Source organism: Dama dama, chromosome 16 (assembly GCF_033118175.1).
Source record: "Dama dama isolate Ldn47 chromosome 16, ASM3311817v1, whole genome shotgun sequence".
NCBI classification, from domain to species: domain Eukaryota; kingdom Metazoa; phylum Chordata; class Mammalia; order Artiodactyla; family Cervidae; genus Dama; species Dama dama.
The window spans coordinates 27,441,113-27,462,149 of NC_083696.1; the positions used below are offsets into that span (position 1 = coordinate 27,441,113).

The following is a 21,037-nucleotide window of genomic DNA, read 5'->3' on the forward strand; positions in this document are numbered from 1 at the left end:
GGCCCTGAATGTGACTGTGTTTTCAATGGGAAAGAACAAGGTAAAAGCGGGGGGAAGTGTAGCTCTTGGCTGTTGTAGTAATTAGGTTAAATATGCTCTCAGAATTGTGTAGAACTCTTATTCTTGCTGAATAGTTGCTATCTTAGTTGGTGACACTGTGATCAGATGCTATAGTTACCCAGTCACATTTTTTCATATGCTTAGTTAAAAGGGTCTGACTTGGAAATTACACTCACCAAAGGATCTTCCACGCCTGGCCCTGCTTGTGCATATGTCAATCTTAACATTTGTACAAATGGCAGTGAGCAAGGTAAGAGTAAATGAATTCCATAGCTTGTATTTTATCTTTTAGTTAAACCTATGCATGTTTTTAAGGCTATTATAAGAGAATTGGTAAAATTGAGTAACTTTTTCTAATTGTCATGTAATGAATCCACAAAAGTAAATGATTGAACTTCCACTTCTAGGAAGATGAAGTAGACATACTTTTTCCCTGTTCTTCCCACAAAGTACAGCAAAACACCCTAGACATGATATATAAAAACAAGCATAAGAAGACTCTTAATGGTGGAGGGAAGAAGGCAGACCAACTGAGGATCTTGGGATCAAGTAAGAAGATGGAGAATTCCCTGGTTTTCTTTTTGCTTCATGTATCCCAGACTCAGAGCTGAAGAAGCTGGCAACCATGAAAGACCAATGGGCATGAATACAAACACCCCAACAAAATGTTCAAAGGTGGCACTAGTGGTAAAGAACCCTGTGGCCAGTGCAGGAAACATAAGAGATGCAGGTTCGACCCATGAGTCAGGAAGATCCCCTAGAGGAGGGCGTGGCAACCCACTCCAGTTCTTGCCTAGAGAATCCCATGGACAGAGGAGCCTCTCTGGTATAGTCCGTGAGGTCACAACGAGTCAGACATGACTGAAACAACTAAGCACACACGCACACAGAAAATCGTGCTCTCTCTGCAGTGGGGGACCAGGAGAGTGGCAACCTAGCAAGACAAAAACACTTCTAGACCATAACTGCTCTACTCCAGCCAATTAAACAGAATAAACTAGGCTCCACTACCACACACTCCTTATTGCAAAATTCAGACTCAAATTGAAGTAGGGAAAACCACTAAACCATTCAGGTATGACCTAAATTAAATCCCTTATGATTATACAGTAGAAGTGACAAATAGATTCAAGGGATTAGATCTGTTAGACTGCCTGAGGAACTGTGGACAGAGGATCGTAACATTGTACAGTAGGTGCTGATCGAAACTAGCCCCAAGAAAAAGAAATGCAAAGAGCCAAAATCCTTGTTTGAGGAGGCCTTACAAATATCTGAGAAGAGAAGAGAAGCTAAAGGCAAAGGAAAAAAGGAGAGATATACCCATTTGAATGCAGAGTTCCAAAGAATAGCAAGGAGAAATAAGAAAGCCTTCTGAAGTGAACAGATACCAATGGAATATTTCATGCAAAGATCAGCATAATAAAGTACAGAAACTGTATGCACCTAACAATGCAGAAGATATTAAGAAGACATGGCAAGAATACACAGAAGAACTGTAAAAAACATGTCTTAATGACCCAGATAGCCACAACAGTGTGATCACTCACCTAGAGCCAGACATCCTGGAGTGTGAAGTCAAGTGGTCCTAAGGAATCATTACTACAAACAAAGCTAGTGGAGATGGAATTCCAGCTGAGGTGTTTCAAATTCAAAAAGATGATGCTGTTAAAATGCTGCACTCAATAGGCCAGCAAAAGTGATTTAATTGACTAGTCTTTTCACTATATGGTACCAGGCAGTTAGACATCCATATGCAAAAATTGTCCTAGACCTAAGTGTTACACCTTATCCAGAGACTAAATTAAAAGGGATTACAGACGTAAGTATAGTACTATGAAACATTTAGGAGAAAACAAAGTTTTTAGGATTCAGGACTAGGCAAAGAGTTTTAAGACTTAGTAACAAAAGTCTCATTCATAAAAAGAAAAACTGGGAAGTCGAACTTCTTCAGAATTTTAAATCCTGCTTTGTGAAAGATCCTGTGAAAATGATAAAAAAAAAAAGAAAAAAGCTACAGACTAGTAGAAGATCTTTGCAAACCAGATATACAACAAAGGATGTATGTATGTAGAATATGTAAAGAACTCTCAAAACTCAGCAGTTTTTAAAAATTTAATTAGAAAATGGGAAGACATGAAGAGACATTGACCAAAGAAAATATATAGATGGTGTTCCCCTTGACTTTTCATTCAAATTTAACTTTTTTTTTTTCCAGTTTCACTTATTTTTGTGGCTTTTTAGGTGGAGTATTACTTCTGGAAAATCCAAAAGGAGATAATAGGTTGGACCTTGTAAAACTGAAGAATGTTGTTACTAGCATTTTTGGTGTAAAAAATACAGAGCTGGCTGTCTTCCATGGTGAAACAGGTATGTGCAAAGTCAAAGGTATTCATCTGTGTCCTTTGACATGCGGTGAATCAGTGAGGATCTTAATTTGGTAACAGTTACGGTACATAACCTTCCCCTTTTTCCTAACTCTGAGTCAGGGCTAGCCTCTACAGTAGTTCCTGCCTGCCGTGTCTCTTTGGGCCTCCTTTGTGTGATGTGGCTGATGGGACACTGAACTTAACAGATGAAGATTCTAATCCTGCTGTCTTTTCCTGTTAGCCATGCGATGTATTCTAGGCTTCAGAGACTTCCCTCTTGAGTTTTAACTTTATTAAACATGGTATCTGCATCTTAAGTCCAAGTTCTCAATAAGACAAGCCTGCATAAAATTTTAAAGAATTATAAGTACATTTCCTCCTACTGTCGTGGGTTTAACTGTGATACTACCACCCCACCGTCTCTGCCCAAAAAAAACATATGTTGAAGTCCTCCTCTCTACCCCCAGTGCACTCACATGTGACCTTTGAAAAGTAGGTTCATTGCATATGTATTATGATTAGTTAACATAATACTAGAGTAAGGTGGGCACTACCCCAGTATGTGTCCTTACAAGAAAAGGGCCATGTGAAGACAGAAACAGGGAGAAGGCTTTGTGGTGACAGAGGCAGAAATTGGAATTAGGCAAACCTGCGAGCCAAGAAGCACCAAAGATCGCTGGGAACCCCTAGAAGTTAGGAAGAGAAAAGGAAGAATTCCTTTACAGGCTTTACAGGGAGCATGGCCTTATTGACAGATTTTGAACGTGTCACCTTCAGGAAACTGTGAGACAATACATTTTTGTTGTTTTAAGCTGTCTTGCTTACCTCACCCTCCACCACTCCCCTCCCCGGTTTGTGATTCTTACAACAGCTATAGGAAACTAATACACTCAATTAACAAATTTGAATGTTCATTTTCTGAAATGTCTAAATAGCTTAAAAGAAGAAATCTAAGTGGCCAATAAAGAAAACACTGCTATACCTCAATAGTAGAAACCACAATGAGGTACTATTACATGTAACCAGATTGGCAAAAAACTAGAAAAATTTCATAATATCAGATGTTGTCGGGGATATTATGTAATAGGAACTGTCATTCACTGTTGGAGTATAAATTGATAGACGCAACATGAAAACCATTTGCTGTTGTATCATTTAAGGGCTGAATAAGGGACACAAACTTGATATGGGAGAAACTTGGAAAATTAAGGTCTGAAAGACAAATGGTTCATTGGAGGATCTGGGAAAAAAAATCTCTGACCCAGATCCACCAAGGGAAGCTGGTAAGTCAGTCAGTGGACAGCTTGGATCTCTGTCTCAAGTCGTTGTAGAATAAGAAAGAAAAAGACTGGAACACACTTCTGTCTAGCCACATCTAACACTGACAGTCAGTGGACTTGCAGAAGAGCTTTGCCAGAGAGTTGCTCTTGTACCTGACTCGAAAGTTGAAAGGTTACCGGAGGGGTTAGTGTGGGCTGCTTGCTGTCCCCTCTGACCCAGCAAGTGGCAGCCTGTGAAAGCTGAGGAGTGCCTGGGCCCCACACTGACCTTTAGGAACATAGTAACTGTAACTAATCTACCTTAAGCAGTGTTTAGCAGGGGTGGGCTCAGTTGTGTCCAGTTTCTTGTGTCCAACTCCCCTTTCCTTCTCCAGGGATCTTCCCAACCCAAGGATTGAACCCACGTCTCCTGCGTCTCCCGCATTGGCAGGCGGGTTCTTTACCATTGAAACCATATTTAATTGTATATAAATGAAATTACACTATGTCTGTTCTGTGTATCTTGCTATAGTTGACTATATTTATTAGTCAGTTTACCTTCTGACCATAATTTTTTTTGACATAAGGTTTCTTTTCATGGTAAGTTTATATAGGAAGAAATTTTAAAAGGAACCTATAGTATGGAGCTTCCCAGGTGGCACAGTGATAAAAAAAATCCACCTACCAATGCAGGAGACACAAGAATAGCGGGTTTGATTTCTGGATTGGGAAAATCCTCTGGAGTAGGAAATGGCAGCCACTCCAGTATTCTTGCCTGGAAAAGTCCATGGACAGAGGAGCCTGGCAGGCTACACCCCATGGGGTCACAGTTAGACACAACTGAGCAACTGAGAACGTGCATAGTATGGAGGAAAAAAATACTAAAGGGGGGAATTAGTTTGCTTTATTTATAAATTATGAATATTATGCTATTTTGCAACATTAAGATTTCCTACTATGTGCATATCAGTGATGTCTAATTTTATAGAAAGGGCAGTGTTCTTTAATAAATTAAGTGGAAAGCATCACTGTAAAGGTACATAATAGTTTAATAATTAAGTTAGAAAAAGTGAATGACTTCAACTCTGAACTGTTCTCCCTGAAAGAATGATTTTTTTTTTGTTACTTTTGCTGTTATTTTTAGAAATAAAAAACCAAACCAACTTACTGAATCTTAGTGGAAAAACACTTCGTGTGACTGCAGGATCAGCGCTGTCTGTGATTGACAGTCCTAGCACTCTTCTCTGTCGGTATATCAACCTACAGCTCTTGAACGCAAATCCACAAGGTGAGTACCTCCCCCAGTTGTGAACACTCAGCGGGCAGGTAATGGAATGCTAGGTGTTAAGATTCCTTATATGTTCAATCTTTCTGATTTATATGGATTTTTCAAGTCAGTTTCAACTTAGTAATTTTAAATGTAGACTCCCACAGTTCTTTGGGGGACACTCATGGCTTGTTTCTTCGGTGTGTTTATGTAGAACACCCATCCATCTAACATGGTTAGGAAATGAGATAAATTGGTTAGGTAAAAATTATAGCTAAATGAAGCTGAGTTGTTTAAATGCTAGACCATTGTAATTTTTAATTTTCCCCCCTTTTCTCTTGAAATATGTTCTGAGGACTGTTGTAAGTATCCACACCTTAATCAGCAGACTAGATCGATAATTGTTATTCCTTGATATTTTAAGGTCCTCGTTGTGCACGTTTATTACTGTCTTCATGTGCTTCGTTTGACTGTTTACTGAATGTCTCTTCCCTAAACTCCTGGGCTCTTATACTAATTGTTTTTTCTTCCCTTTCTCTCCCCCAGTGAAATATTTAAGATTGCTTCTGTTTCTCCAATTAATCCCACTCTTGTACCCACTTCTGGCTTTCAGGCCTTTAGCTCTGCCCAGTAGAGCTGTCTGGTCACCACCTCCAGTAGGGATCCACCAGCGAGTGGGTGAACTCTCAGGATTTAAATCTTTTTTTATTTTTCTGTAGAGTGTTTAATGGGAACAGTAGGCACTCTTCTGCTTGAAAATCCACTTGGGCAGAATGGGCTCACCCACCAAGGTCTTCTGTATGAAGCAGCCAAGATGTTTGGCCTCCGGAGCAGGAAACTAAAGCTGTTTCTGAATGAGACTCAAACAGAAGGTGAGGAGATTTTAGAACATGCTAATTTCTTTCATTTTTGTTTTTACTTTCTTGAAAATAGATTTTGATGCCATCAATCATTTATAGATTATATGTGTAAGAGATAATGCTGTTGTTTACTTTTACTTTTTTGCTATCTCCAGAAATTTTCCATACTGTGAATGTTAATAATAATTTAAAGGATGATTACTTTTTGTTTTGGAAATAATCTAAAAATATATAATGGTATATTATTAAAAACATATGCTTCTAGGTAAGTTAGCTTGTTTGCTGATCCCAAAATTGTCCTCTTCCTCGAGAATCAAAATGATCACTGTATCTTAAAATAACAGCTAGAAGGAAACATAACTGACTCTGTGCCTCCTCCTTTACAACTTATAAAGCATGCCTTTTCTCAATGAGCTGCATAAAAATGGGAAGAGTTAGGTCATTAGTTGACATTCTCCATTCCATAATTCAGAAGACAGAGAGTCAAGACAAGACACAGGCTAGTGTCTTTAAAGATAGGTTTGCTCTTTCTCTCTTACTCCCACTTATATCATCCACTTCTGTGATTTCAGCTTCTGTGGGTGTTCCGACAGTTTCTCTCTTGACATTTTCGCCCTCCCCTTGTGTTCTGTTCTATAATCCCCTCTTTCACATGGGTGTTCATTTTAATGCTGATGCTACTGGAATCATTTCCTCAAATAGCTTCCCTTAATGGGATCTGTTTTTCTCTGATTAGTAGCCATCCTTCCTGTCATCCCAAAACCTTTTGTCATTTCTTCCTTTTATTTTTACAGCCTTATAGCCTGGGATTTATTGGAGTTTCTAAATCAAGATTTATGTCTCCCAGCACTGGTAGAAAGTTGCTAGACATTGTCTTTCTCAAAGAGTCATATCTTTGATTTTCTGCAGTTTGAATATGCTGTTCTCGAGTATAAACTTTTTGGTATAATGCATTCTTCATTTCTGTTACAGTGTTTTGATTTCTAACTTTTCCTTTTAATTCTTTCTTAGAATTTCCATCTCTGTGCTTACATACCCATCTGTTCTTCAACGTTGTCCACCCTTTCTATTAGCATCCTTAACATTAATCCTAGTTATTTTCAATTCCCAATCTGATAATTTCAAAATCTCTGCCACATCTGAGTCTAGTGGTGATGCTTGCTTCATCTCTTCCTACTGTGTTCCCTTTTAGAATAACTTGTAATATTTGGTTGATAGCAGTACATGATGTTTGGGGGAAAGGGAGCTGAGGTAAGGTGGGCCTTCCTTGTAAAGTTTTATGTTTATCTTCTAGGAATTAGGCTATAATTGTTTATTGTTGCTGTAGGCTCCAGAGGCTCCAATTTCCTTCTTTTGTTTTATGGTTTCCCTAGAGATTCCTTTTTAAATATGGTCAGAGCTTTGTACATCCTTTAGCTGTAATACAGGAGCCCATACGATGTTGTAGTAGAGTATGTGGGGAGGAGAAGGGGCAGAAGTGTTCTATAATTTTATAGTTAGTTTTCAGTCTTCAGTGAGCCTATGCCTCTGAGCTGTGACCTTCGCAGATGTTTACTCAGCTTAATTTTTCCTCTTTAGGTGAGATGGGAAGGCTTAAAGGGCCTAGAGATGGGTGTTCTCTTTCTCCAGGTCAATTAGGCTCTGGTTAAAAAGAAAAATAATAGTTACTGATAATTTTTTCCATTTTACTGGGAAATTTTTTCAAGGAACCGTGTACCTTTTTTATCTTCATTTCCTCCATTATTGCACCTTTTGTGTTTAGTTGATTTTTTGTATTGTACTATTTTCTCACTTCATGTTTTTTTTCTGTTAAGATGCTAGTGTTTACCATGGGGATTACAATTAACATCTTAAATTTGTAACAGTCTAGTTTGAATTGATGCCAGTTTGACTTTAATAACATACAAAAACTCTGCTTCTGTACAGCTCTGTCCCCATTTGTATTCTTGTCAGGAGTTATATCTTTATAATTATGTGCCCCAAAACATAAATTCTTAATTGTGTTTTATGTATTTACTTTTAAATCATGTAGAAAACTAAAAGTGGAGTTAAAAATTAAAAGCAACAGCAATATGACTTTGATTTACTGTCTAGAATCCTTTCATTTCAACCTGAAAGATACATTTAGCATTTCTTTGTGGTCAGATCTGGTAGTAATGAACTCCTCCCTCAATTTTTATTTACTTGAAAAATGTCTTAATTGTTCCTTAATTTTTGAAGAAAAAATTAAGAAGAAAAAATCTGTTTTGTTAAATGGAGAATTCTTTGTTGATAGTTTTTTCTTTTAGCACTTTAAATATGTTACCCCTTTGCCTTGTTGCTCCCATGGTTTCTGATTAGAAATTAATCTTGTAATCTTATTGAAGATCCCTGGTATTTTGCCTCTCTTTTGCTGCTTTCATGATTTGGTTTTATTTTTTCAAATATTCTTTATATTCTTTTCTTCCTGAACCTCCCATAATGTGTATGTAGGTCACCCAGCCTGTGTCTCACAGGCTTCTTAGGTTCTGTCCACTTTCTTCATACTCTTTTCTTCTCCTTTAGACTGGATGATTTCCCATGTCCTATCTTCAAGTTCACTGATTCTTCTGTCTGCTAAAATATGCTGTTAAACTTCTCTAGTGACTTTTTTAAAAGATTTTTTTGATGTGAACCATCTATAAATCTTTATTGGATTTGTTACAGTATCACTTCTGTCTTATATTTTCTGGGGTTTTTTGGCCATGAGGCATGTGGGACCTTAGCTCCCTGACTAGGGATTGAACCCTCACCCACTGCATCAGAAGGGACCAGGGTCCTGCTAGGGAAGTCCCTCAAGTGACTTTTAATTTTAGTTATTGTACTTTTCATTTCCACTATTTCTGTTTAATTCCTTTTTATAATTTCTCTATTGATAGTCTCATTTTGTTGATAGTTTTCCTGGTTTTTTAGTTCTTTGTCTGTGGTTTCCATTGGCCTTTCCATTAGTCTGTTGTTTTCCATTTAAGACAGTTGATTGAGACTGTCTGTCTGTTAAGTTCAGGTATCTGCACTTTCTCAGGAACAGATTCCGTTAATTATGTTTTCCTGTGAATGGGCTGTACTTTCCTATATTTTGTATGCCTTGTAATTTTTTGGTTGTTGAGAATTGGATATTTGAATGTGGTAACTCTGGAAATCAGGTTCTCCTCCCCAGGGTTTGCTGTTTTTGATGGTTGAAGGCTATAACCGTCTGTTTATGACTTTTCCAAACTATTTTAAAAAATAGGTCCTTTATTAATATTTTGACAGATTTTTTTGACCTCCAGGAACTAAAAGTTTAAAAACAAAATACCCACTTCTCCTGGTCTTTAAAGATTGGCTGTGTTCTGGGCCACTCCTTCAACTCTGCCAGGCCCTGCCTTAGGCTTCTCTTTCTTTTTGCACTGAGTCCTGAAAGTCAGCCACCTTTGGCCACAAAAGCCTTTTATCGGATTTGAACGCCTAGGGTCTTCTCAGGTGTCTATGTATGCATACTGCTCTGGGCATGCATGTGGCTTTCTAAATTATCCAGTATACAGGGACACTGTTTTTGTTTTGATTGACTGTGGTGGGTTTTAGTTGCGGCATGCGGACTTTCTGGTTGTGGTACCCAGGCTCGGTAGCTGCCGCACGTGGGCCCTTTCACTGTGGCCTGTGGGCTCCAGAGCTCACGGGCTCAGTAGTTGTGGCTTTCTTGTTTTCTTTCTCTCTTTCTCTTTCTCTCTCCCCTTTCTCTCCCCATTTTCTTTGAGCTTTTATGTATTCAGTGTGTTTTGATATATAACATTTGTGTTATATTTTTGGATGCTCAAATTTTTTATCTTTACGACTAAAGATAAAAATTCTCCTGTATCTTTTGACCTGAGCCTTCAGTCTTTGATAACTTTTTGCTTTCTGACATTGTAAGTGTCCTTCGTTTATCATGTACTCTTTCTTCCCTAAATTTGGAACTGACTGTTCTTCCTATTGTAAGATGTGAGTATTTAGAAACCACGACTCTGAGCTACTTGCTTAGAATTGAGTCTAGGCCTTTTCTGTAGACATAGAAAATACTGTTTGACAATATTGTCCAATCAGGCATGTGTGACCCTTCATTTATGGATATTGAGTGTATGTAATGCAGTGCTAGCTCAATATTTTCAATAAAGGAGTTCATGCATTCAAAAAAGAAAGAAAATACTGTTTGAGTGAGGGTGTAGGTACATCTTGGTCAGTACTCAGATTAGTTAAGATTAGTTAAGTTAAGGGCACCGTCCTCCAGAAATCTGCCTAAAATTTCTAACCCCAAGTATTAGGAGTTAGGCAGACAAAAGACTTCAGACAAGCCTCTGGTCACTCTGGCACCAACTGCACATTTCAGAGAGTTTCCCAAAATCACCCTCAGGTTTGATAATTTACAAGCAGGATTCACAGAACTTATGGAAGCTGTTGTACTCATGACTACATTTATTATAGGGAAAGGAGGAAAAAAAAAACTAGAATCAGGCAAAGGGAAGAGATGCACAGGGCCAAATCTGGGAGGGAGTCCACGTATGTAACTTCAGATCGTCTCTCCCCAGGGAGTCATGGACAGTGTTACCTCCTCCTAGCCCCAGAGCATGACAGTAGTATGTACAGTGTATTACCAACCAGAGAAGCTCAACTGAGCCTTGGTGTCCAGAGTTTATATTAAGACTTCAATACATAGGTATAATTGCTCATATGATTGTTTTTTCTGGTGTGGCCAACTCCACCCTGAGTCATCTCATTGTCATCTCATTAACATAAACTACCAGGTGTGTTCACAATATATAACAAAATATATAACAAAAGACACTCCTGTCACTCAGGAAAAAGTACCCCCCAGTAGCTGAGACAAAGTTTAGGCTTCCCTTAAGGTAAGGCCAAATATCTTGCTATCCAGGTAGTTAACATTTTTTTTTTTAATATTCATCCAAAATAGATAGAAAAATTATTTCCTTAAAACTTCTTCTTTCCATTCTAGAAATTACAGAAGACATCCCTATGAAGACTTTGAATACGAAGACTGTATATGTTTCTGTGTTACCAACTACAGCAGACTTCTAACATTCAGTTATCTGTGGTTCAGTCAACGTGTCCCTGGCATATACCTGTTCTTCCCCCCACCACTGAAACACACACATGGACACAGACATATTGAAGATGTTTTGTTCAGATGCATGTATAATATACTGCTTTTTATCTAAAATCAAAATGGAATTGATCAGGTGACTTGAGACTTAACAGTATTCACACTTAACCTTAAACACCTATGCATTTATGTTGAGAGAAAGTTGGTGTTACCTCAGCTCTAAAAAGTATGCTTCTATATATACTTGAAATTTTACGTATAGAATATAGAAGTAGTTTAAATGGTATAGTGTGTGTGTACACACACACACTCATATATTTATATATAGTTCTGTGGCCTTTTAAAACTTGTGTGAAATCTCTTAAAGGAATGGACAGTGTTGTATATTTTTTGCTACCTGGATTTTCGTGGGTAATCTGATGAAATATTTTAAGTTTCAGTAAATCAGAACAATAAATTTTCTCTCAGATAATAAATATGTTAGAAGTAATTCATTCTCCCATCTTTAAAGAACTCAAAGAACTTAATACTTCTGTATTAAGACACTAGACTAAATACCTTTTTTTTCCTTTTCATTGAAAGAAATTTATTTCTAAAACTCTTCAGATTACTTTTGAAACACATTTGGCACCAATTTATTTCCAGGGCTATGACCATGTTAACATCAGCAAACTAAAGAGGGTGATTTGAAGCAGTTGTCCTAATAGTTAAATTATGGTAGTAAACTAAATACCTAATTTCACTTCTTCCCAAAAATGCTGTGTCAAAGAAGTAGATGCCAAGACAAAATTAGATGTGTAAGAATCTATTGGGAGAAGGCTATCTTTCTCATACACGAAAGATAAAGGGGAGGGTTTAAGACAAAGGTAGAGCCTTCAGAAAGAGTCCAGAGTTAGGCAGAAATGACCTGACTTTGGACCATGTCTTGTTTAGTCAGTGGCTGAAGGGGACTGTGGCCTCAGCACAAATGTATCCATTCATCTGAAAATCCAGTAGCTAGAGACTTGTCAGCCAACTATACTCCCTACATCAGATTCTCCTGAAAGGAACTGAATCGTGTGGCTCTAGCCACTAGAATAAATGCATTCAAATCCAAACCCGCAGAGTTGGAGGAAACCACACAAGATAACAAATGTTGGCAAGGATTGGAGAAACAAGAACCCTTGTGCACTGTTGGTGGGAATGTAAAATGTTGCAGTCACTATGGAAAAGAGTATAGAGGTTCCTCGAAAATTAAAAGTAGAACAGGTATGATTTCTATGATCTAGCAATCCACTTCTTGGTATATATCCAAAAGAATTAAAAGCAAGGTCTTGAAGAAATATTTGCATACCCAGGTTCATTGCAACATATTCACAGTAGCCAAGTGGGAGCAACTCAGATGTCCACTCAGGGATGAATGGGACAAGGAGATGTAATGTCAGCATACAATTGAACATTATGCAGTCTTGGAAAAGAAGGATGAGCCTTGAGGACGGTAAGCAAAGTGAAATAAGCCAGTCAGAAAAAGAGAAATGCTGTGTGATTCCACTCGTATGAGATTATCTAGAGTAGTCAAATTCATTGAAACTTAACACAGTGATGGTTGCCAGGTGCTACAGAGAGGGAGAAATGGGAATCATTTTAGTTTTGCAAGTTTTGAAAAGTTCTAGAGGTCTTTTGCACTGTGTGAATATAATTAACATACTAAACTTGATCCTTAAAAAATAGCTGAGTTGTTTTTTGAATGTCAGAGGGTCAGAAGCCAACCTGAAAGAGCCTCCAGTGGCCAAAGCTGGAACAGTTTGAACAAAAATGTAATTTAGTATTGAATTAAAATCCAAAGTATAAAATAAACATCAATGAGTACATGCTGATATAAATGATTGAGTAAATAAATGAGAGAGATAAGACAGATCTTGGTAAAATTCCACATAATTTATATAGATGTTCCCTCTCAAGGTGGTACACCTTAACTCCCCATACCCTGAGAATGGGCTGTACTTCGTGACTTACATCAAAAGAGTATAAAGTGTGGAAAGGGGACAGAAAGCAACTTCACAGTTAGAAAACTGGCACACACGATTTGGACAGGTCAGCATCATCAGTTATGATAGCATACACTCTTAATAGGACTTGATGAGATTGTTACTTTACTTCTGTTGTCTTCCCAAGCTCTTAGAACCCCAGACTAACCATGAGAAAACCATAAACTCAAACTGAGAGACATTCTGACAGTATCTGGCTCTGTCAGGTCATCAAAAACAAGGAATATCTGAGATATTCACAGATCAAAGGGGACAAAGCAGATAAAGGCTAAATATGATGTGACATCCTGGATGTGATCCAGGAACAAAAAAATCTGAAGGGGAAAACTCATGAGATCCAAATAAAGTATGGAGTTTAGTTAACAGTATTGTATCATTGTTGGTTCAATAATTGTGAAAATGTACCATGATAATCGCTTCTCGGCCTTTTGGCTAAGATCAAGTGTGAAAATGTACCATGATAAATGTAAGATGTAAGTTAGCAATAGGGTAAGCTGGATGTAGAGTGTATGGAAACTCTGTTAATAAGTGGAAGAAAATGAAATTTAAAATTATTTGTAATAGCATCAAAAACTGTGAAATACTTCAGGGACAAATTTGACCAAAGATGTGTAGTACCTGTATCCTGAAAATTATAAAATATTGCTTAGAGATAATAAAGCCTGTATGATTGAAAGAGATATGTCATGTTCACATTAGTCAGGTAGCGCTGCCGTAACAAAATACCACAGACCAGGTGACTTAAACAGCAGAAGTTGATTTTCTCACAGTTCTGGAGTTTAGAAGTCCAGTATCACCAAGTCTGCAGGTTTAGTCTGTCCTGAGGGCTCTTACCTTTTCACTTCGTCCTCACCTGGCCTCTTTGTGTGTGTGAACTCCCAGTGTCTCTTGTTAGGACACTAGTCCTACGGGATTTAGGGACCCAGCCCCATGACTCCGGCTTCCTAGTTGTTGCTAGTGGTAAAGAGCCAGACTGCCAATTCAGGAGACAGGAGTAAGAGACGAAGTTCTACCCCTGGGTCAAAAAGATCCGCTGGAGTGGGAAATGGCAACCTACTCCGTGTTCTTGCCTGGAGAATTCCATGAACAGAGGAGCCTGGTGGGCTACAGTCCATAGGGTTGCAGAGTCAGACACGACTGAAGCTACTTGGCCCCTGTGACCTTAGTTAGCTTTATAATAGCTCTATCTCCAGATGCAATCACATGGGTATTAGAACTTCAACATTAGAATTTCAAGAAAACAACTCAGTTTATAATAATGTTCATAGATCCAAAGATAATATTAAGCTGACAATTATCCCAAGTTAATCTAAAGATTTGATGTAATACCAATCAAAATCCCAGCTGGATTTTATAACATTAACTAGCTGGTTTTAAATTTTATATGGAAATACAGAGGACTTAAGACCCAAATTTTCAAAGAGAAGTACAAACTTGGAGGATTTAAATAATCTGATTATAGGATTTATGAAACTATATAATTAAGACTGGAATTGGCAGAAAGATAAGAAATAGAGCATTAGGGCAGAATAGAGAATCCAGAAATAGATCTATGTATTTTCAATTAATTTTTTTTAATGATGCCAAGGACATCAGTGGGAAAGGGGTAACGTTTTCTCCAAAATGGTGCTGTAACAAGTGGATTGAATAGACATATACACAGAACCTTGCTCTACACCTCTCCACTTGCAAAAGGACCGTAAGTCAAAACATATAAATACAACAAATATAAAATATGGCAAAATATATTTTACCACAATGTATAACAGAAGTAAAAGCCAAGATTATAAAACTAGAAGAATACCTTAATGACTTTTTATGGTTAAGTAAAATGGTCCCCCAAAGGTGTCCTCACCTTAATCTCTGGAACCTGTAAGTATATTACATGCCCAGGGTCACATCTTTGCAGGTGTGATTAAGGTTATAGACTTTAAAGAGATTATCCTGGTTTATCTGAGTGGGCCCAGTCTAATCACAGCTTTTAAAAGCATAGAACTTTCTCTCACTGGAGGCAAGAGAAATTGACAGAAGGGGAGGTAAAAAATTCTAAACAAGACAAGTGAAGAAAGAGAAAAACAAATATATATTTAAGCATATTGATAGGGGCTTCCCTGGTGGGTCAGATGGTAAAGAATCTGTCTGCTATGCAGGAGACCCAGGTTTGATTCCTAGGTTGGGAAGATCCCCTGAAGAAAGGAATAGCTACCCACTCCACTTGCCTGGAGAATTCCATGGACAGGAGCCTGGCGGGCTAGAGTCTATGGAGTCACAAAGAGTCAGACCCAACTGAGCAACTAAGCATATATACAGAATCTAGAAAAATGGTACTGATGAACCTATTTCCAGGGCAGGAATAGAGACACATGTAAAGAACTGACTTGTGGACATAGCAGGGAGGGGAAGAAGGGACAAGTTGAGAAAGTAGCATTGAAATATATGCATTACCATGTTTAAAATAGACAGCTAGTGGGAAGCTGCTATATAACAGGGAGCTTGGCCTGATGCTGAGCTGGGATGGGGCTGGGTGGGAGGGAAGCTCAAAAGGGAGGGAATATATGTATGCTTATGGCTGATTCCTGTTATACAGCAGAAACCAACACAACATTGTAAAGCGATTATCCTCCAATAAAAAAAAAAAAATCCAAATATGGGAATTTGCTATGCTGTTGCTGGCTCAATGATGTCAGGCTCCATGTGCAAGAACTGGAGAAGAAGGGCCTCTGGAAGCTAAGGTCAGTCCCAGATGATAGCAAGGAACCGGAGACCTCAGTCCTGCAGCAGAAAGGAACTAGAATCTTCCAGTAGGCTGACTCACCTTAGAAATAGATTCTTCCCAGAAGGCCTTGATAAGAGCCTAGACAGTCAACACCTTCACTTTGGCTTTGTGAGGCTCAAGGCAAAGAATTCATCAAAGTCCACCAGACTTCTGACCTACCAACTTATATGAAATAATAAATTTGTGTTGTTTTAACCTAAGTTTGTGATAGTTTATTAGAGCAAGGCAAAAGTTTTCTTAAATAGGTTACAAAAAGCACAAACTATAAAGGAAAATATGAGTAAATAGGACTTAGAAAACTAAAGACTTCACTTCTCCAAAAGATATTTTATAGATAATAAAAAGCAAACCACAGACTGAGAGAATATTTGTAAAATATATCTGAAAAGGACTTGAACCTGGAATATATAAGGATCTCTTAAACAATGGTGAGACAAACTGCCCAGTTTTTTTTTTTTAATTTGGCTAAAGATGAATAGGCATTTCACTGTAGAAGGGATACAAATGGCAAATAAGCACATGAATATTGTTCAGCATCATTAGTCGTCAGGTAATTGGAAATTGAAGCTATAATGGGAATCATTACATACCCACTAGAAAGATTAAAAGTTAAAAGTCTGATAATATCATGTGTTGGCAAGGATGTGAAAGAAACTGGACCTCATACACTGTTGTTGGGAATATAAAATGATACCATTAATTTGGAAAATATCAGTTTCTTAAAAGTTAAACATAGACTTCAGGTCCATACAAGAGTGCATAGACCTGTTTGTTTTTGGTTTTTTTTTGCTCCTCTAACTGTAAACTATGGAAATAACTATAAGGAGGCAACCAAAGGAACAAAGGAAAACTCTCAAAAGTGTTAAGAAAAGGTGAATTGATTTGGAACCTCATGGCTGGAAGGACAACCTAAGTGGTAGGATTTAATTTCCCCAATGAACAGAAGATGGTGATCCACCTAGCCATAGAAGAGAGTCAAGAGTAGTCAAGTCTCACAGATCAAACAGAAGTCCCTCAAGCTACGCTAAGTCCCCTACATACAAACCTTCAAGTTGTAAACTTTCAGAGATGTGACACATATTTGCACGTCCAACCATGCTAGTTCCCGTGTCTGGCGTGCATTGTCCCTTGCACACATACTCAACGAGTGGTTGTGCGTTTCTGTACTTCACAGTACTGTTGTGCAACACTAGGAGCTTACTAATTCCTTGAGGAGGCAGTTAGTTTTTGAGACACAGGAACATAGGATGGAATATGAAATTTGCAGCAGCCATTCAGAATGCAACCCATGCTACCCTGCCATCTATGATGAGGAAAAAAGAGCTACCACCCAGACATCACTGCATCATTTTTTCAAGAGGGTAGATAAAATTGAATCCTGCAAGGAACCAGAACCTGTGCCAGCAACATCAGCTGTGAGTGAAACTGTAGCTTGCCCTCTGTCTCCTGTTGCTGACTATCCTTCAGCTCTACCATTTCCCACGTCCTTCCAGTCAGTAATCCTTCATGAGTTGACAGGTCCCGTATGCCAGCCAAATTATTTGTTTGAAAAGTATTATAAACTTATTATGGTATAGTAGTATATAGCCTACTGTGTTAGGTACCCAGCCTAACTTCGTTGCACTTAAAAACAAATTGGACGTATGAACAAGCTCTCTGAATGAAACTCATTTGTATGTAGGGGACTTACTGTGTATGAGACAAACCCAGCACCATCAACAACGGAGTTCTGGAACATTAAGCAGTAAACAACAAGCCCCACTTCCTCCCAGAGACCTGGCATTTCAAGCGGTAACCAGTAGAGGGCATCCTGCCATAAGCATCCAGACAAGGCAGCCTCTTGTCTTGATTGGCCTGAGTAACCTATCTCTTGCCAGAGACACCAGGGTGACTAGGGTAACTAGTGTGTGTGTGGGAAGGGAGAGAGGGCCAGGGTTTGGGGGGAGAGGAATGTCTCACAGCAATAAGCATGTGGTCTGTAGCACAAAGATAAGGCAGCTCTAGAATAGAGAAGCTTCTTAGTTCCTTGAGGCCAAGAACCTCTCATCCCAGAGACAGACCCAGCATCCCAACCTGGGAAGACTCCTTTTATCCCCTCAGGCAGCACTAGCAGAGAGCACCAGTGGCACCAGTTAAAGAAGACAGAAAGTGAAGTCGCCCAGTTGTGTCTGACTCTTTGTGACCCCATGGACTGTAGCCCACCAGGCTCCTTTCATCCATGGAATTTTCTAGGCAAGGGTACTGACGTGGGTTGCCATTTCCTTTTTCAAAAGCAGACCGAAATGACACCACTAAAATTTAAACTGTCAGTGGAACCACTATCTACAAAAGGAGGTTAAGACCTGCACACTAAACAGAACAGGATACCTGCCTGCTAAAATAAAAGATTTAAATAGGAACCTAAGCCTCCTAACAACAGAAAATCTTTATTCTAAGAACTAAGAAAATCACAACTCACGACAAAAGAATCACTGAAACCAACACCAAGTTTATTTATTTATTTTTTTTTCAGTATACAAGATGATACATCACTTTAATTGTATGATTTATCAGAACAACAACTATTAACATACAAAGTACCATTCAGCTCAACTGCAGGTATAGGCAGTGACAAGTATCTAATTCCTCGAAGAATCACTTAACTCCCACAGTCTGTCCAGACATATTAACCTAAGGACACATTTATAAATAGCAAACATGACTTTCACATTGTAGCTTTTTCAAGCATATATACAGGTGTGCAGTCTTGCTGATGAGTTGTTTCCATAAGCTCTATTCTCGATGTATTCATTCTCCTGACATTAGTAGAAACAGTTTTTTTTCTGCAGAGCAGATTTTTTTCTTCCTCATCCATTATGTACAATATTCTGGAATTAGTATCATTCTATAACTTCTGAAATAATATTTGAATGGAATATCTCTGCAGTACAATTCCTTGGGTCTTCTGGTAAGTTCCACCACTGTCAAAGAACTTTCAGTTGTAATCACTGTCTCACAAGAAGAGCTTAACTCTACTATTGGGTTTTAGCTCAACTCTACTATAAACACACCCTCTTTATAGCTTGCTGTGTTAACCCTTGGCTTCAAGTCCTGGTGATGTAATGAGGGTGGGGAGTTCTGGCAGTCAGTACATTTCCTTATCACTTATTCACAGCCATTTAAAACCATGCTGTTATTAATCCAAGTTCGACATACCTTTTCTGAAATGTTCACAGTGCAGTATTTTTGTGGCCTAACAAAAGTTTTCTCACATCATTAAAAGTAAACCTTTTTATAAAAATATAATACTTTAAATGTTTACATCAACAAAATCAGTTTGAGTATCCTGTGCCACATGCATTATACAGTAGTAAGCACAAAATCCCACAGAACAAAACATCACAAAAGTCCTGACTAGAGTAACTGTTCATCCAGGCGAAATGGTCAGAACTTTCAATCAACATATTTTTTTCCCTAAAATATGTTTTGCTTAATAACACAAAATGTTCTAATACAAAACTGGCTTCCCCCTGATTTGATTGTTTCCAATTGTTAGTGGGGTGGAAAGCTGCCACCTGACAAGGAGGCTGATATTTCCAGTCCATTGATTCTTTCCAAGGCTCTACATATGAGCCATGATTGGAACCAATAATGCTTTTAGTCAGAGGTATTCTGCTTTAAAAACATGCTGAGTTCCCTTTAAAAACAACTGTCATCACAAATTACTTGTTTTATTTTCAGAGTTGTCATTAAAAAAAAAGACAAGACTTCTAAATGTCCACATCCAGATTAGAAAAGTATCATTCTTAAACAGTTGATTTTTAACTGGCAAATATTTCACTGTGACTAAGCTATCTTATGAAAACCTTAATGTCGTTTATGTACAATATGTAAATATTCCCATAAATTTATAAACATATTTCAAGTCCTGTTGTTTTGAAATGTTGACTGTATTGTCTATGGATAGTTCTTCAATAAAAGGAATGTGTAGACAAAAATTTAAAAGAGAATGTATACCTAACAGGCAAATGACAACATCAGTAATAAAAAAAAAATGTGTTTTTCATACAATGCATAATTTCTTTGAAACATTTTAATTCTAAATGAGTGGCTTGGTCCCAGGGCTGCCATGCCCTACTGGGACATTACCGTTTCTTTTGAATTTTCTGTCATTAAGAAGCCCTCAAGATGCATTGCTTCAGTTACCCATATGAAATCAACTGGGATCTTGATTTTTAAAAATTTCAACCCAGCATTTGGGTTTTGGCCTGAATGTGACAGAAGCATTATCACAGCTGCAGGATTGCTGTTGGTCACTGGTCTGCAAGACCAAGCTGCTTGCTCTGATGCTTTGTCAGATGAGAAATTCTGTAGAATCCAGTCATTTTAATAACAATATAAGGTCCTATAATAGTGCAATCACTTGGCAAAAGCAAAAAATACCCGGTGGCCTTTCAGTGGCCTGGCAGTGAAAAGAATGTTGGACAAAGGGTGGACTGTTGTTCAGGCAGTTCAGTGAGGTTTCTCAGAAGGGGACTCGATGGCACAGGTGCCTCCATCCATCATGTGTCCCCCTCGCCATTGACATTATCTTGTGATGACAACAGAGAAGGATATGGAGCGACACATTTGACGTTCACGTAAGTAGCATTCACATGAACATAGTGCTCTCCAATGAAAGTAGAGAATATCGCGGATATCCTGGAGACCAGTTCAGAAAAGGATGGGCGCAGCTCAGCCTTAGGGTGCCAGCATTTCAGCATCACTTCGTACAAGGGATCTGGGCAGTATTCAGGTTGTAGGAACCTTCTTCCTTGCAACAAATAAACTGTTATGTCAAAGGTGTTGACGTCAGGATAAGGTGGTGCTCCTCTTGTCATCAGTTCCCAGAGGAGCACGCCGAAGGACCACAGTCTTATCCACCCTGAAGTCCCATTCCTCCACCACGTCCTGAGATACATGTGTTCATTGGAAACAGGCTCTCAGTCACCCTCAGCTTCTTCTCTAATGACCCCTCCACTTCCTCAGGAGCTGAAACTCTGCTCCAACACCAAGTTTAAACAAATGTTGGAATTATCTGACAAGAAAATCCTAAGAACTCCACCCAGACACTAGTAGATCCAATCAATGATTTCAGTAAAGTTACAGGATACAAAATTAACATACACAAATTGCTAGCATTTCTATAAGCTGATGATGAATTATATGAAAAAGAAATAAAGAAAATGACCATATTTATAATAGTATCAAAACCAATAAAATATTTAAGAATACATTTATGTATAAAATAGATGACTAGTGAAAACCTATATAGCACAGGGAACTCTGCACAATGCTCTATGGTAATTTAG

General features: G+C 38.3%; 1 protein-coding gene across 2 annotated transcripts in view; it reads left to right on the forward strand.

Moving 5' to 3' along the window:
* The window catches only part of IARS1 (isoleucyl-tRNA synthetase 1), an 83,287-nt gene extending 69,676 nt beyond the window's left edge, over positions 1-13,611 (forward strand). For both annotated transcript variants that reach the window (XM_061163644.1, XM_061163643.1), the window contains exons 30-34: positions 205-310; positions 2,302-2,427; positions 4,830-4,973; positions 5,672-5,824; positions 10,797-13,611. In XM_061163644.1, coding sequence (XP_061019627.1) covers positions 205-310; positions 2,302-2,427; positions 4,830-4,973; positions 5,672-5,824; positions 10,797-10,879 — 612 coding nt within the window. In that variant the 3' untranslated portion in view covers positions 10,880-13,611. The remainder of the gene's footprint in view (positions 1-204; positions 311-2,301; positions 2,428-4,829; positions 4,974-5,671; positions 5,825-10,796) is intronic.
* The last annotated feature ends 7,426 nt before the right edge of the window (positions 13,612-21,037 follow it).